Raw genomic sequence first — 14,114 nt, forward strand, 5'->3', positions numbered from 1 at the left:
GCAGGTTAATCAGATGTTTGACCTGAAGTAATGGCAGGGCCGCCGCACCCTATACGCAGAGTACGCAGACTGCGTAGGGCATCATGTGACTGAGGGCACAAAAAAAAAAAGTCCTCAGTCAGGCCACTCACTGAACAGCAGGCCAGGCGCCGCCTACTGGTTTACTAGTGGTTTTATTACTTTATTCAGGGTTAAAGTGGGTGCATCTCATTGTAAAATTGGACTCGGCCCAAATTGGGCTTCAAACGGCCCAAATCTGGCTTCAACCGGCCCAAATCTGGCTTCAAACGACCCAAATTGGGCTTCAAATGGCCCAAATCTGACTTCAAACAGCCCAAATCTGGCTTCAAACGGCCCAAATTGGGCTTCAAACAGCCCAAATTTTTCACCGCCGCCCTTCGGATGCCGGCACGCACGTCGGCCCGTATCGGCCTGGCCTGCTTGGTATCTAATGCCCGGCCTGAATTATGATCCCAGTCCGCCCCTGCTTGCATGTACAGTTTAACAATCGCTTGTTTGCTGACATGTACAGTAATTCTAACAATTGTTTGTTTGCCACATGTAATGTAATGTGAGATACACTAGTATCGTTCATAATTAATGATTTTGCAGTCTTTCGTTTGACAGTTATTGAAAGTTTTGCGCGGGGGGGGGGGGGGGGTCACCACAAAACAATTACGCTTAGGGCACCCAAATGGCCAGCAGCGGCCCTGAGTAATGGTCATCATTGTTGCCATGTAACCCCTAGTATTGCATCACCTGCAGCACCTCATTTGCTGAAAGTTGCTCTTGGTTCTGTCAGGAAAGTGCAACATACAATTATTGAAAATAATTAAAAACAGCCAGAGGTTCAGCCTAATGGCGCCCATAGCAAAAGGCTCAAAGCAGCTTAAATTCAATAGAACTGAGGTCATATTTATACTGACTGCTTTCTTCAAAGTCAAGGTCATCTGCAGGGAGATGAGGAAAGCAGTACGGCCAAACTTCTCTTTGCGCTGCAGGCCTTTCTTCCACCAGGCTTCACACAGTTTGAGGATCTGGAGCTCCAGAGGTGCCTGGGAGACAGGCAGCGATACCAGCACATCTGAGGCAAGATACAAACAGAGACCATCTTATGGAGAGAAAAATAACTACCCTTTGTTATATTGAAATGGAGAGACATCTATTTGAGCAGAGAGAGAAACACCCACCATGAAGCCTGTTGGCGCATTCCAGAAGAGCACTGTAGGTGTCACCGTCTTCTAAGACTTTTAAAGACACCATGGCCACTAGTGCCACGCCTTCCACAACAGACCTGGTGTGTTTCTGAAGGAAAGGTAAAGTAGTAGATTACAGTGAACTGTAAAGAGAGGGCATATGCAAGCAAAACTATGTGGCGTCATTAGGGATTCAGACATTATATACCAATATCCAACTGCAGCTCAAAAACAAATCTCAAAGTGATGGATAGTAAAAAAGAAACGACGATTCTGTATCAAATAGCAACATGCCTGCCTGTGTGTAAAAAGCAACATGCAGTTGGAAGAAGTTCTTGGGTGAACTCACTGGGTCTGTAGACACCTGCACCTCCATGCCATCCTCCCTGTCCTCTGCCTCCTGCCCAGGCTCCCAGCGCCCAGGGGGTAACTGCAGGAGGATGTCGTGCAGTAGGGAGGCCAGTCTCCCCCACAGCGTCTCTCTCTGGTCCCTGGACAGCTCCTGCAACACCTCTTCCACATCGAAAGGCTCGGTTTTGTCCTTCTGCTCAGCAACACAGACAGCAGCAAGACACAAACAACTTGAGGCAGACTGCTGGACAGACTGAGCACTTTCAACACCAGCCTGAACAGAGGGTTTTGGCTGGATGGCTCTTTAGCTCGGTTATCATTTCAGGTTTTCATTTGATCCCTTGGGGAAATTCATCATCTGCATTTCACCCATCCTGTAACGTTACTAGGAATATTTCTAAACTAGGAGCAGCGGGGATGCCAGTTAAGGTTCAGATAATATAATTTAAGACAACTTGAGACTTGTTCAGGAGCAGAAGACAGAATGAGAAAGTTACTTACATGAAGCTGGATAAAACGCAGGAAATCCTCCACATTCTCTTTACAGACGGCGTCTAAAAACGCCTCTCGCTTGGACATGTTTTGAGTTTTTTCAAGTGAAGACGGCGAAGGAGGTCTCTGCTTATCCCTGGTGTGACATGTAACGTTAGCGTAACTATATCATAAAGCTAACCTAACGCTAGCATAGCTAACGTTAAGATCAATACAAACATGGCAGCAGGCTTTACGTTAACTACAATGTCAGTTTACTAACAGTTACAAGCAGTTGGTTAGTGGCCATACAGTTATCATGTTATCAACAAAATGCATAACATTTACCAATCGGTATGTTTGTTACCTCCTTATTTATAGTTTTGCTGAGCGAACAGCCGTATGACAGCAACTCATAACAAAAGTTAACCCGCGCCCCGCGGAAATCAAATTTGGATCAGTTGGGTGGGTGCGTCATGACGTTCTTGTTCCGGGTTGATTTGAGCCGCAGGGATGACGTATTTTTGGAGAAGGGCGGGGCGCTGTCGAGTTACATCAAAATTGACAGTTTGTGATGTACTTTGAAAGGGACCGAGAATCAAATTGTACACTATCAGCTTTATTTTAGCATTCAAAAGTAGCGCAAGCCTCCTTCCTGTCTATTCATTGGCTACTGGTACCGCATTTTGGTCCTCCGGTGGGCGATATTTTTTTCCCATGATGGCGAAGGCTAGGCGAAGGCATGACCCGCCCCTCTCTGCCTCTGATTGGCTGACTGTACTCGGCTGCTCCCACCTTCTTTCCAGGCGAGAGAAGTATCTCAAACGAGCTAAACATTGTTTCATTCAATGGTCACGATGCAGCGGGGGGAAAGTAGGGTACTTCCAACTTCCAAGCATGATATTAGTGTTTGCTGGACAGCTAACATCCATGACTGCTGCGTGCCTGCTGCGTGCCCTCCAGTGTTTGTGGTGTGGGAGATTCCTGCTGTCAAAAGAAGAAGACAAAAGACTTGCTCCTGGCCAATCCCGGCGCTTGACTGCTGCGTAGGCGGGCACAGGGCGGCGGGGACTAGACTCGTGACGTTCCTCTTCCGGGTTGATTTGACGTTGACGTAACATTCTGTCATTCAGGGCACTGAATTAAAATTCAAAGAGGTCTAGTTATAGAAAATGTCCTCCAGCAAAGGTCCGGAACATCGTTAACATAGCTTGCGTTATGATTCAGTGCCACTGAACTTGAAGATGAGAACGAAACGAGGCATTACGTCCTTCCACGCAGCATTCAGCTGCTTAACAAGTCTTATTTTTATTTTTTTATTTTTTTAATCTTTTAGCCCTTATTGATCATGCACCTAGTGCTTTTTGATTGGTCATGAAGTGTGATGCTTTTTTATGATGTATGTATATTATGCTCATGTTTTGTATTATATGTGTGTGCCTGCCTGTCTGTCATGTTCATGTTTTTGGGCTCTCTCTGTGCAGAGCAAATTCCCTATTCATTCATTTGCATCTGCTGCCACTGGATGGCGACAAATCACTTCTTATGGCATCGCATTGGTACCAAAGTTTGACGTGTGAAATGAAGGATCAGCATCCACGTACAGTAGCTACATACCTTGAAGTTGCTGTTGTTTGCACATACTGTATGTCTCCTGCGTAACAATTAATAATAATAACGTGATACTTTATTCATCCTGTAGGAAAAGCCCCCCCCCCACACACACACACACACACCTTCATGAAAGTGCAAGGTTAAATTCAGGGATTTCCTCAAGGCATAGCCTCATTGACTAAGCAGAGGTTCTCAAAGTGAGGTCCGGGGACCCCCAGGGATCCTTGAGGGTGTTCCAGGAATCCCCAGCAAAATGGGGAATCATTTATTTTCTCACTCTAATTCCATCCATAAGTAACACAATGAATGTATGACTATTTTGGTCATGGGTTTCATACACTTTCTGTAATACATCTAAAAGCAGAAATCAGATGGGAGTCCCTGGGACAAAATCTTATCAAATGTGGGTCCATGGTCTAATTTGTGTCAGTTTTAGGGGTCCTTGACGTGGAAAAGTTTGACCACTCACGTATGATTTTATTTATTTACCGTACTTTCCTCTTGCTGAGCAAAGACATGAGTAGGCCCCATGGACAGGGACCACAGTCTAAAATAACTAAGCCAGGCATTTTTCTCAAGAGAAACCCTTTATTCTTCAGAAGCCACAAGGATTCATGTCATTCAAAATTTGAACTTTAAGATGCCAAAAATTAAATATCAATTTTTTTTAAGGCACAGGATAGATAACAAGAAAAGCAGACATGAGTATTTAAAAGCTTCCCATAAACACTTAACTGCATGACAAAAACAAGTACAAGCCTATATGGCAGTTATGTAACCTTAACAAAACAGAAATTCAGGCAACACTGCTCAGGAAATGCAATAACTGATGTCTCTGCTCAGATATTCTTCAGTTCATTTTCATTTGGTTTTAACAACAAACTCTTATTCAAGTATCCTATATACTGTAGCAACTTCCTATCATACCAGAATATAGGCTACAGCACTTTTTCATAGCCCTAAAGTGTCCCCAAGTCATCAGTATCTGAGACAATATTCAGAAAACACCCAATATTGCACAAGTCCCCATAAAATATACAGAGCAATAATTTTATTCATTGCATAATATATGTGCATTCCAAGTTTGTAATCAAGCATAAAGAACAATAAGAAGTAAACAAAGTCCAAATAACACTGCATGACAAAAACATAACAGGTTAAAGTCAAGACTGCTACTTGAATCTACTTTGTGTATCTGTCCCTTTGGTAAGAGTATTGTCACAGAATTATGTCACAACATTTTAACAAATTTTTGAGTGGGAGCAATAACAATCTCGTTATCGTTTCCTTTATGGAAATATAGAACAATGCCATAAAAACCCCTGCAAATTGTAATAACGATATATTAGCCATTGCATATTTACAAAACACTGACAACATAGAAACAAGGCAGTTAATGCGTTTATAAGTGCATTATGTTCTGATTGTGAACATAGAATCATTATCAAAGTAACAAGAAATGCTGTCAACTTGTTGAAACTCTTAACAAAAACTATGTGAAAAATGGACACGAATGAAATCAAACTGATGTGCCCTTCGATGAACAAGATCACTATATTACAGAGGGATGTGTATGGATGTGTGAGCATGTCCTTCTCATGCACGGAGACTTTTTGCTGAACCATCTTCAGTAAGATCATACCTACAACAGACAATGGTCAAATAACACATTTGAATAGTAAACCAAAATGTTTTTCCCAACCTAGACTAAATCCCTCAATCTTGCACAGCCAAAAACAGCATAAAATATTACAAGTTTACCATTGCGTCCATCCTTTTGATATATCGTCCCCACTCAAATCTACCAGGACCTGCAATTTTACAAGAAATGGAGTCAATGAAAGTTTTCTAATATAAACAGAAACCTTCACTCTTTCGGGGGCCTACAGCTAGTTTTCCTGTTAAATTCCCTAAAACCGGTTTGGGATAAATTTTAACCCAAAGGGTCAGACAAAAAAGGGAGGGAAACAGGCAACTGAAAAGGGTTTATAAGACACTGAGGTGCATCCACAAGTTTTGCCCAAAGGTCAAACAGAACAGAAAACAGAGTTAAATAAACAAGATTATCCAAACAGCATGGATATAAAAACAAAAAGGTCACCACAGCTATTACCAATCCCCCTTAAGGAGGAAACCTTTGCAGCGACCATCAAACCTGGGAGGAAACTGCCCTCAGAATGGGGAGCCAGACAGAGACTGCGGGCCCTATCTTGGCAAAAGCGGTAATTTAGCGCTTGCATGTGTTTAATGCTCTTAATGCTTAGTTTAGTTGTACTTTATTGTCCACAAGGGAAATTCACTTTATTCAAGTCAGTACAAGGAAAACAAGACAAGACACTGTATAAAAAAGTGGATAGGATCGCACCATACAAAAAAACAAACATTAAAAGACCACAGTAAAATACCTAGCTCTAAAAGTGATCTGAAAGTTCTCTGTGTGTGCACCTGTATGCCTGCATGGAGGGGGGGGGGGGGGGGGGCAAAAGGCGTTCAGGGGGGTCTATGTTTATTAAGGAGCCTGATAGCAGAGGGGATAAAGCTGGCCCTCCCCCTGTTTGTTTTAAATATAGGGGCAGCATATATCCTACCAGATCTGAAAGCAGGTACTGAGGTTATGAGTTGAGCCCCTCGTGATCCTACTTGCTTTCTTCACCGCCCTCTGGTCATAGAGCCGCTGGAGGGCTCCCCGCAGAGCTTAGACCCCAGGTTGATCACCCTCCGTGTGCTTATTCTATTCTATTCTATTCTATTCTAAACAATAGCCTTCTATTCTATTCTACTAGGCATCTCACACGCACACACACGCTCGATTCCGCCCCTCAGTCTCTCTTCCCCTCTCTCTCTCCCTCTCCTCTCTCTCCCTCAGTCTCTCTCCCTCTCCCTCAGTCTTTCTCCACCTCTCTCTCTCCGTCTCCTCTCTCTTGTGTGTGTGTGTGTGTGTGTGTGTGTGTGTGTGTGTGTGTGTGTGTGTGTGTGTGTGTGTGTGTGTCACAATGATGTCACAATGCTTATGTATGACATCACTGATAACATCATCACTGAGGTCACACGCACGGGTGCTCTTTACACTTCCTGAAAGATTCAGTCCGATCACACGTAAAACGGCATAGCTGTGGCCGGACAAAATTCTTGAAACAAAAAGACAGACATACAGACAGAGTCCATATTGTCAAATTTATAGATATAAGATAGATAGATAGATAGATAGATAGATAGATAGATAGATAGATAGATAGATAGATAGATAGATAGATAGATAGATAGATAGATAGATAGATAGATTATATTTTAATCTAAACTATTCTATTCTATTATCTGGTTAAAGGAATTCATAGTTTGTGGGTTTGGTGGGTCGGGTTAGATATTTTTGGACCGTTGAGAACTAATCCATATATACTGCTGCGTGCGCCCAGGCGCAGCGGATGGTGCTTTTCAGATAAGCGTAAAGGATTGCGTGCATAGGGACGATAGGAAACAGGATTTAGCGCAGCCACTCCTGGTTTAGCATAAGACACACACCAGCGCAAAAGTGGCCGCTATCATGGACAGAGCGCAAAATGAGCGGGTCCCACGATAGCATAGACACGCCGTTACGGCGCGCAAACCGGCCTGCAAACGCAAAAAGCGGATAGCACTTGTACCAAGGTAGGGCCCAGAGACCTGTACGTTAATAGTTACCTTTCCCAGGAGCCCTTTGTGTTTGGACAGGATGCTCCCTCCATTCTTCACTGCTACATCCAGAGTTCTCCTGTGGAGTTCCACCATAGATACACTGAACTCAAACCTACACACACACACACACACACACACACACACACACACACACACACACACTTCACTATAGCAATCTATCATTGATTAGTTACGTTCAGTGTCCTCTAGTAAGAGAGTGGCGTCAGCGGAGGACCAAAATGCAAGAATCATTAGCCAATGAACAGCCAGGAATGGGTCTCGCGCTACTTTTGCATGCCAAAATAAAGCAGATAATGTAAAATTTGATTCATTTCAAGGGATGAAAAACCCTTTCAAAGTACAACACTGTCTATTTTGATGCAACTACTCGACAGTGCTGCTTTTTTTACTGAAGAGTTCCACTTTATACTTCCTGGAAAAAAACTGGTCCATTGGAGTGAATGGAGATGTCGGAACTCTTCTATTATACGGCTCTGGTTACGTTTACATGTAACTCTGAAATGAGTTGTGAAAAATAAAATAAGACTATTGCCAGGAGGAACAGCAGCTCCTTTGATCCTGTTTTAATTTGGCCCAAGTTCTTATGGCTGGATTAATTAAAAACAACATCAAAAGCAATGAAGCAATGACATTCTGTAGCCTAATACATTGAAGTTCAGAAGGTTTGTTAAACACAGTGTCGGTTATCACATTCATAGGACAATGATATAATAAGAGAAAATCTGACATGAGTAACATTAAAAGATACCTCCTTAACTCATTCCCCACCATAGACGTCCATTGCGTTATTTAAGAGACAACACTTCCCCGCCATTGACGCAAATGAGCGTCAATCCGTCTTTTCACTGCCATATGATAGATAGCACTCTTAGCCACCTTATGAAGTGGTTATTTACCATATTCGTGTAGTCCTCTGCAAGCCAGAGCCCCCCCCCCCCCACAAAACCAGTCAGCGTTCTCAGCATTGATCTCCCTTCATGGAGGAAGCTCAAAACACATCCAGCCTAGTGCCTCAGAGCGCGATACAAGGAGTTGTTTCCCCCGGGCTGGACGTGTTGTCACAACGGGCTCTTGACAGTCACTCACCGCAGAAGGAACTGGTAAACGCACACCAATCGCTGCTATGTCAATTAGATCAGTCATCCGCTTTGTGAACCCTCACATAGTGTAAATTCCAGCCCTCAAATATGCTCCCAGACCTCCACACATCGAGTACCAGGAAGCACCAGCTTCTCACGGAGAACATGAGAGTGTAACCCGCTCCGGTGCGCTCTCCGTGCAGGGTGAATTTCTCACTTGCTTCGCTGCACAAAAAGGCACTTTTCCCAGCTTCTTGGTGAGAGACGCACGGTTTCAGTGAAAACGACCTACATTCAAGTGTCGGTAACTAAAGAACGGAAGAAGGCAGAAACAAAAAAGATTTTCCCCATGAAAGTAGAGGCTTTGTTCTGTCTTTTGGGATATTCTGTGTTTAATAGTCATAGAAGACAATAATCTGTGGGTCGTGGAAAATCACTGAAAATGCTCGTTTTGGCGGTGGCTGGCGACTTTTCCTTTGAAACTCTGGCGGATGACTTAGCATGTCTAAACTCACGTCTGATCATAAACATGTGATGTAAGTATAAAGCAGCGGGCATGTCTGAACTCACGTCTGATTATAAACATGTGATGTAAGTATAAAGCAGCTGGCATGTCTGAACTCACGTCTGATTATAAACATGTGATGTAAGTATAAAGCAGCTGGCATGTCTGAACTCACGTCTGATTATAAACATGTGATGTAAGTATAAAGCAGCTGGCATGTCTGAACTCACGTCTGATTATAAACATGTGATGTAAGTATAAAGCAGCTGGCATGTCTGAACTCACGTCTGATTATAAACATGTGATGTAAGTATAAAGCAGCTGGCATGTCTGAACTCACGTCTGATTATAAACATGTGATGTAAGTATAAAGCAGCTGGCATGTCTGAACTCACGTCTGATCATAAACATGTGATGTAAGTATAAAGCAGCTGGCATGTCTGAACTCACGTCTGATTATAAACATGTGATGTAAGTATAAAGCAGCTGGCATGTCTGAACTCACGTCTGATCATAAACATGTGATGTAAGTATAAAGCAGCTGGCATGTCTGAACTCACGTCTGATTATAAACATGTGATGTAAGTATAAAGCAGCTGGCATGTCTGAACTCACGTCTGATTATAAACATGTGATGTAAGTATAAAGCAGCTGGCATGTCTGAACTCACATCTGATCATAAACATGTGATGTAAGTATAAAGCAGCTGGCATGTCTGAACTCACATCTGATTATAAACATGTGATGTAAGTATAAAGCAGCTGGCATGTCTGAACTCACGTCTGATTATAAACATGTGATGTAAGTATAAAGCAGCTGGCATGTCTGAACTCACGTCTGATCATAAACATGTGATGTAAGTATAAAGCAGCTGGCATGTCTGAACTCACGTCTGATTATAAACATGTGATGTAAGTATAAAGCAGCTGGCATGTCTGAACTCACGTCTGATCATAAACATGTGATGTAAGTATAAAGCAGCTGGCATGTCTGAACTCACGTCTGATTATAAACATGTGATGTAAGTATAAAGCAGCTGGCGTGTCTGAACTCACATCTGATTATAAACATGTGATGTAAGTATAAAGCAGCTGGCATGTCTGAACTCATGTCTGATCATAAACATGTGATGTAAGTATAAAGCAGCTGGCATGTCTGAACTCACATCTGATTATAAACATGTGATGTAAGTATAAAGCAGCGGGCGTGTCTGAACTCACATCTGATTATAAACATGTGATGTAAGTATAAAGCAGCTGGCGTGTCTGAACTCACATCTGATTATAAACATGTGATGTAAGTATAAAGCAGCTGGCGTGTCTGATCTCATGTCTGATCATAAACATGTGATGTAAGTATAAAGCAGCTGGCATGTCTGAACTCACATCTGATCATAAACATGTGATGTAAGTATAAAGCAGCTGGCATGTCTGAACTCACATCTGATCATAAACATGTGATGTAAGTATAAAGCAGCTGGCATGTCTGAACTCACGTCTGATTATAAACATGTGATGTAAGTATAAAGCAGCTGGCGTGTCTGAACTCACATCTGATTATAAACATGTGATGTAAGTATAAAGCAGCTGGCGTGTCTGATCTCATGTCTGATCATAAACATGTGATGTAAGTATAAAGCAGCTGGCATGTCTGAACTCACATCTGATCATAAACATGTGATGTAAGTATAAAGCAGCGGGCGTGTCTGAACTCACATCTGATTATAAACATGTGATGTAAGTATAAAGCAGCTGGCGTGTCTGAACTCACGTCTGATCATAAACATGTGATGTAAGTATAAAGCAGCTGGCATGTCTGAACTCACGTCTGATTATAAACATGTGATGTAAGTATAAAGCAGCTGGCGTGTCTGAACTCACATCTGATTATAAACATGTGATGTAAGTATAAAGCAGCTGGCGTGTCTGATCTCATGTCTGATCATAAACATGTGATGTAAGTATAAAGCAGCTGGCATGTCTGAACTCACATCTGATTATAAACATGTGATGTAAGTATAAAGCAGCTGGCATGTCTGAACTCACGTCTGATTATAAACATGTGATGTAAGTATAAAGCAGCGGGCGTGTCTGATCTCACGTCTGATTATAAACATGTGATGTAAGTATAAAGCAGCGGGCGTGTCTGATCTCACATCTGATTATAAACATGTGATGTAAGTATAAAGCAGCTGGCATGTCTGAACTCACGTCTGATTATAAACATGTGATGTAAGTATAAAGCAGCGGGCGTGTCTGATCTCACATCTGATTATAAACATGTGATGTAAGTATAAAGCAGCTGGCATGTCTGAACTCACGTCTGATTATAAACATGTGATGTAAGTATAAAGCAGCTGGCGTGTCTGATCTCATGTCTGATCATAAACATGTGATGTAAGTATAAAGCAGCTGGCGTGTCTGAACTCATGTCTGATCATAAACATGTGATGTAAGTATAAAGCAGCTGGCATGTCTGAACTCACATCTGATTATAAACATGTGATGTAAGTATAAAGCAGCGGGCGTGTCTGAACTCACGTCTGATTATAAACATGTGATGTAAGTATAAAGCAGCTGGCGTGTCTGAACTCACATCTGATTATAAACATGTGATGTAAGTATAAAGCAGCTGGCGTGTCTGATCTCATGTCTGATCATAAACATGTGATGTAAGTATAAAGCAGCTGGCATGTCTGAACTCACGTCTGATCATAAACATGTGATGTAAGTATAAAGCAGCTGGCATGTCTGAACTCACATCTGATCATAAACATGTGATGTAAGTATAAAGCAGCGGGCGTGTCTGAACTCACGTCTGATTATAAACATGTGATGTAAGTATAAAGCAGCGGGCGTGTCTGAACTCACGTCTGATCATAAACGGGGTTAAGGCTCCTCTTCAGCGTGCTGGTCTTCCTCCTGCCTGTCCTGCTCTTGTCAGGCAGCAAATAGAGCCTGATGAAGGGATCTGAGCCATCTTTGGTGAAGGCTATCAAGTTACTGAGGACACATATAGGACAACATGTTTGTCAAGTTACTGAGGACACAGAACATGTTTGTCAAGTTACTGAGGACACATATAGGACAACATGTTTGTCAAGTTACTGAGGACACATATAGGACAACATGTTTGTCAAGTTACTGAGGACACATATAGGACAACATGTTTGTCAAGTTACTGAGGACACATATAGGACAACATGTTTGTCAAGTTACTGAGGACACATATAGGACAACATGTTTGTCAAGTTACTGAGGACACATATAGGACAACATGTTTGTCAAGTTACTGAGGACACAGAACATGTTTGTCAAGTTACTGAGGACACGTAGGACAACATGTTTGTCAAGAGCACACATAGGACAACATATTGTCAAGTTACTGAGGACACAAAGGACAACATGTTTGCAGTCACATGTTGCCAGGCACATGTTGGGGATTCATTTCTTAAATATTTGCACTTCCAAAAGAAGCAAAATAATAATTTCCCACAAACGAAACTACCCCCAGTTTAAAATTTTAAGCATTGTCTGATGTGGCTTTCCCAGCTAAAAATGAAGTGCAGGTGATGTCAGTTGCTCACCGGCAGGCGTGCACCACCACGATGAGCTTGTTCCTCTGGGAGCTGTGTCGGACTGTCAGCTGGACCTCGCCCAGGGGGTATTGGCTGGGGGCCGAGCCGCTAAAAACACACCAGGCAGTCAATGTAACTTTTATAGACTGCAGCGGAGTTTGTCTGTATGTATGTATGTATGTATGTATGTATGTATGTATTGAAAGCTAGAGAGGTCGATAGCTGGGTAGAGAAAAATGCATACACGGACGGATATCATAAATCATTCTCAACTCAATGGCAAACTAAGACGCAAATGCACTGGAGAACAGAATAATCTTATCAGGAATAAGATTCTGAATACAAAGAGAAATAACTACATTAAATGCAGGGGGGGAAATCAGGTAAGAGACAGACAGATCCATAGACACAGATAGAGAAACTGTAGATGGATAACATATGAGTCATAAGAAGAATAAGAATAAGTCATATCTGTGTTTTACTTCTGCAGCTGCCGGAGCCTCTGCTGAAGCTCCACGGTGGCAAAGGGCAGGGAGATGTCTGAGGCCAGGCTGGGCGTGGACTCGTTATGGGGCAGGTGTTTGTGGGAGCTGGAGATGCAGGTGCTCAGGTTGGAGCTGCTCCGCACAGGGCTGGCCGAGTACGGCTCTCCGTCCCTGGGCTGGAGGGTGAGGGTGGAGGCGTCTGTGGGTGGTGGAGGAGGGCTGGGCGGAGCAGGAGGCAGCGGGGACTCTGAAGACGAGAGCTTCCGGGAGGGGCCTGTGGTGGGCTGTGTCACGCCCGCCTTCCTCACCTGGACGGAGGAAGGCTGGTCCGAAGCACCCTGCTTCTCCAGGCACAGGATCTACGGCGAGACGGGAGGAGGTTGGGACTGCCGCATGAGCAGCGGTGCTACTAAGGGCCAGAGCTACAGCTGCCCAGTTTCCTACCGAGTTTCTTGAACAATTTAGGGAAATGCACAAACCTCAACAATAGACCCTCCTCACGGGGGCCATTTTGTGTCGAAAAGGCAGGGTAAACAGGTGCAAGGAAAACACTAAACTAATGAGGGTTTCCAACTTCCATGATTGGAATTTGGAAACCCTCATTAGTGTTTTGCTTGCACCTGTGTTTATTCTGCCTTTTCGACACAAAATGGCCCCAGTGAAAAGGGTCTATCAAACCCACTGGCAGGAAAGAAAGTTGATGTTGATGTTGACATGATGTTTTCTTTAAAAGGTGGCCAAAATTAAGTTTCTGGAGGTCCTTGTGCGGTCCTTGTGCTAATCATGTGCGATGAACACTTCCATCAGGAAAACGAACCAGATCTAAGCTTAAAACAGTGATATTTCATCAAAACCACTTTATTCTACATGTCATGAAAATGTCGGTCATGAGGTCACAGTGGCATTGAACTTTGACCTTTGACCACCAAAATCGAATCAGTTCATTCTTGGAGGCCAAGTGGACGTTTGAGCCAAATCTGAAGCAATTCAATCAAGGCATTCCCAATCTCAATGTACACACTCCCATGACTGACAGACCTTGACCACCCCCCCCTCCGCCTTCTTCCCAGACTTTGAGGTGAGTTCCAGCTATTTACTAAAGTGCATGTACAGTAAAGACATACAGTAAATCAGATTATTGCC

General features: G+C 43.1%; 2 protein-coding genes across 2 annotated transcripts in view; both read right to left on the bottom strand.

Annotated features, from left to right (window-relative positions):
• ncapg2 (non-SMC condensin II complex, subunit G2) overlaps positions 1-2,464 on the bottom strand; it is a 36,922-nt gene extending 34,458 nt beyond the window's left edge. The window contains exons 1-5 of the mRNA XM_083650892.1: positions 2,386-2,464; positions 2,049-2,175; positions 1,546-1,740; positions 1,191-1,305; positions 927-1,084 (exon numbers count right to left, since the gene is read on the bottom strand). Of these exons, the coding sequence (XP_083507018.1) occupies positions 927-1,084; positions 1,191-1,305; positions 1,546-1,740; positions 2,049-2,126 (546 nt within the window). The 5' untranslated portion in view covers positions 2,127-2,175; positions 2,386-2,464. The remainder of the gene's footprint in view (positions 1-926; positions 1,085-1,190; positions 1,306-1,545; positions 1,741-2,048; positions 2,176-2,385) is intronic.
• A 1,849-nt stretch (positions 2,465-4,313) lies between these two features.
• esyt2b (extended synaptotagmin-like protein 2b) overlaps positions 4,314-14,114 on the bottom strand; it is a gene marked incomplete at its 5' end in the record, with an annotated part of 44,058 nt that continues 34,257 nt past the window's right edge. The window contains 6 exons of the mRNA XM_083663349.1: positions 4,314-5,274; positions 5,394-5,443; positions 7,311-7,416; positions 11,780-11,911; positions 12,496-12,594; positions 12,969-13,330. Of these exons, the coding sequence (XP_083519475.1) occupies positions 5,229-5,274; positions 5,394-5,443; positions 7,311-7,416; positions 11,780-11,911; positions 12,496-12,594; positions 12,969-13,330 (795 nt within the window). The 3' untranslated portion in view covers positions 4,314-5,228. The remainder of the gene's footprint in view (positions 5,275-5,393; positions 5,444-7,310; positions 7,417-11,779; positions 11,912-12,495; positions 12,595-12,968; positions 13,331-14,114) is intronic.

The sequence above is a fragment of the Poromitra crassiceps genome (genome assembly GCF_964638095.1).
Source record: "Poromitra crassiceps genome assembly, chromosome: 2".
Taxonomy (NCBI): Eukaryota; Metazoa; Chordata; class Actinopteri; order Beryciformes; family Melamphaidae; genus Poromitra; species Poromitra crassiceps.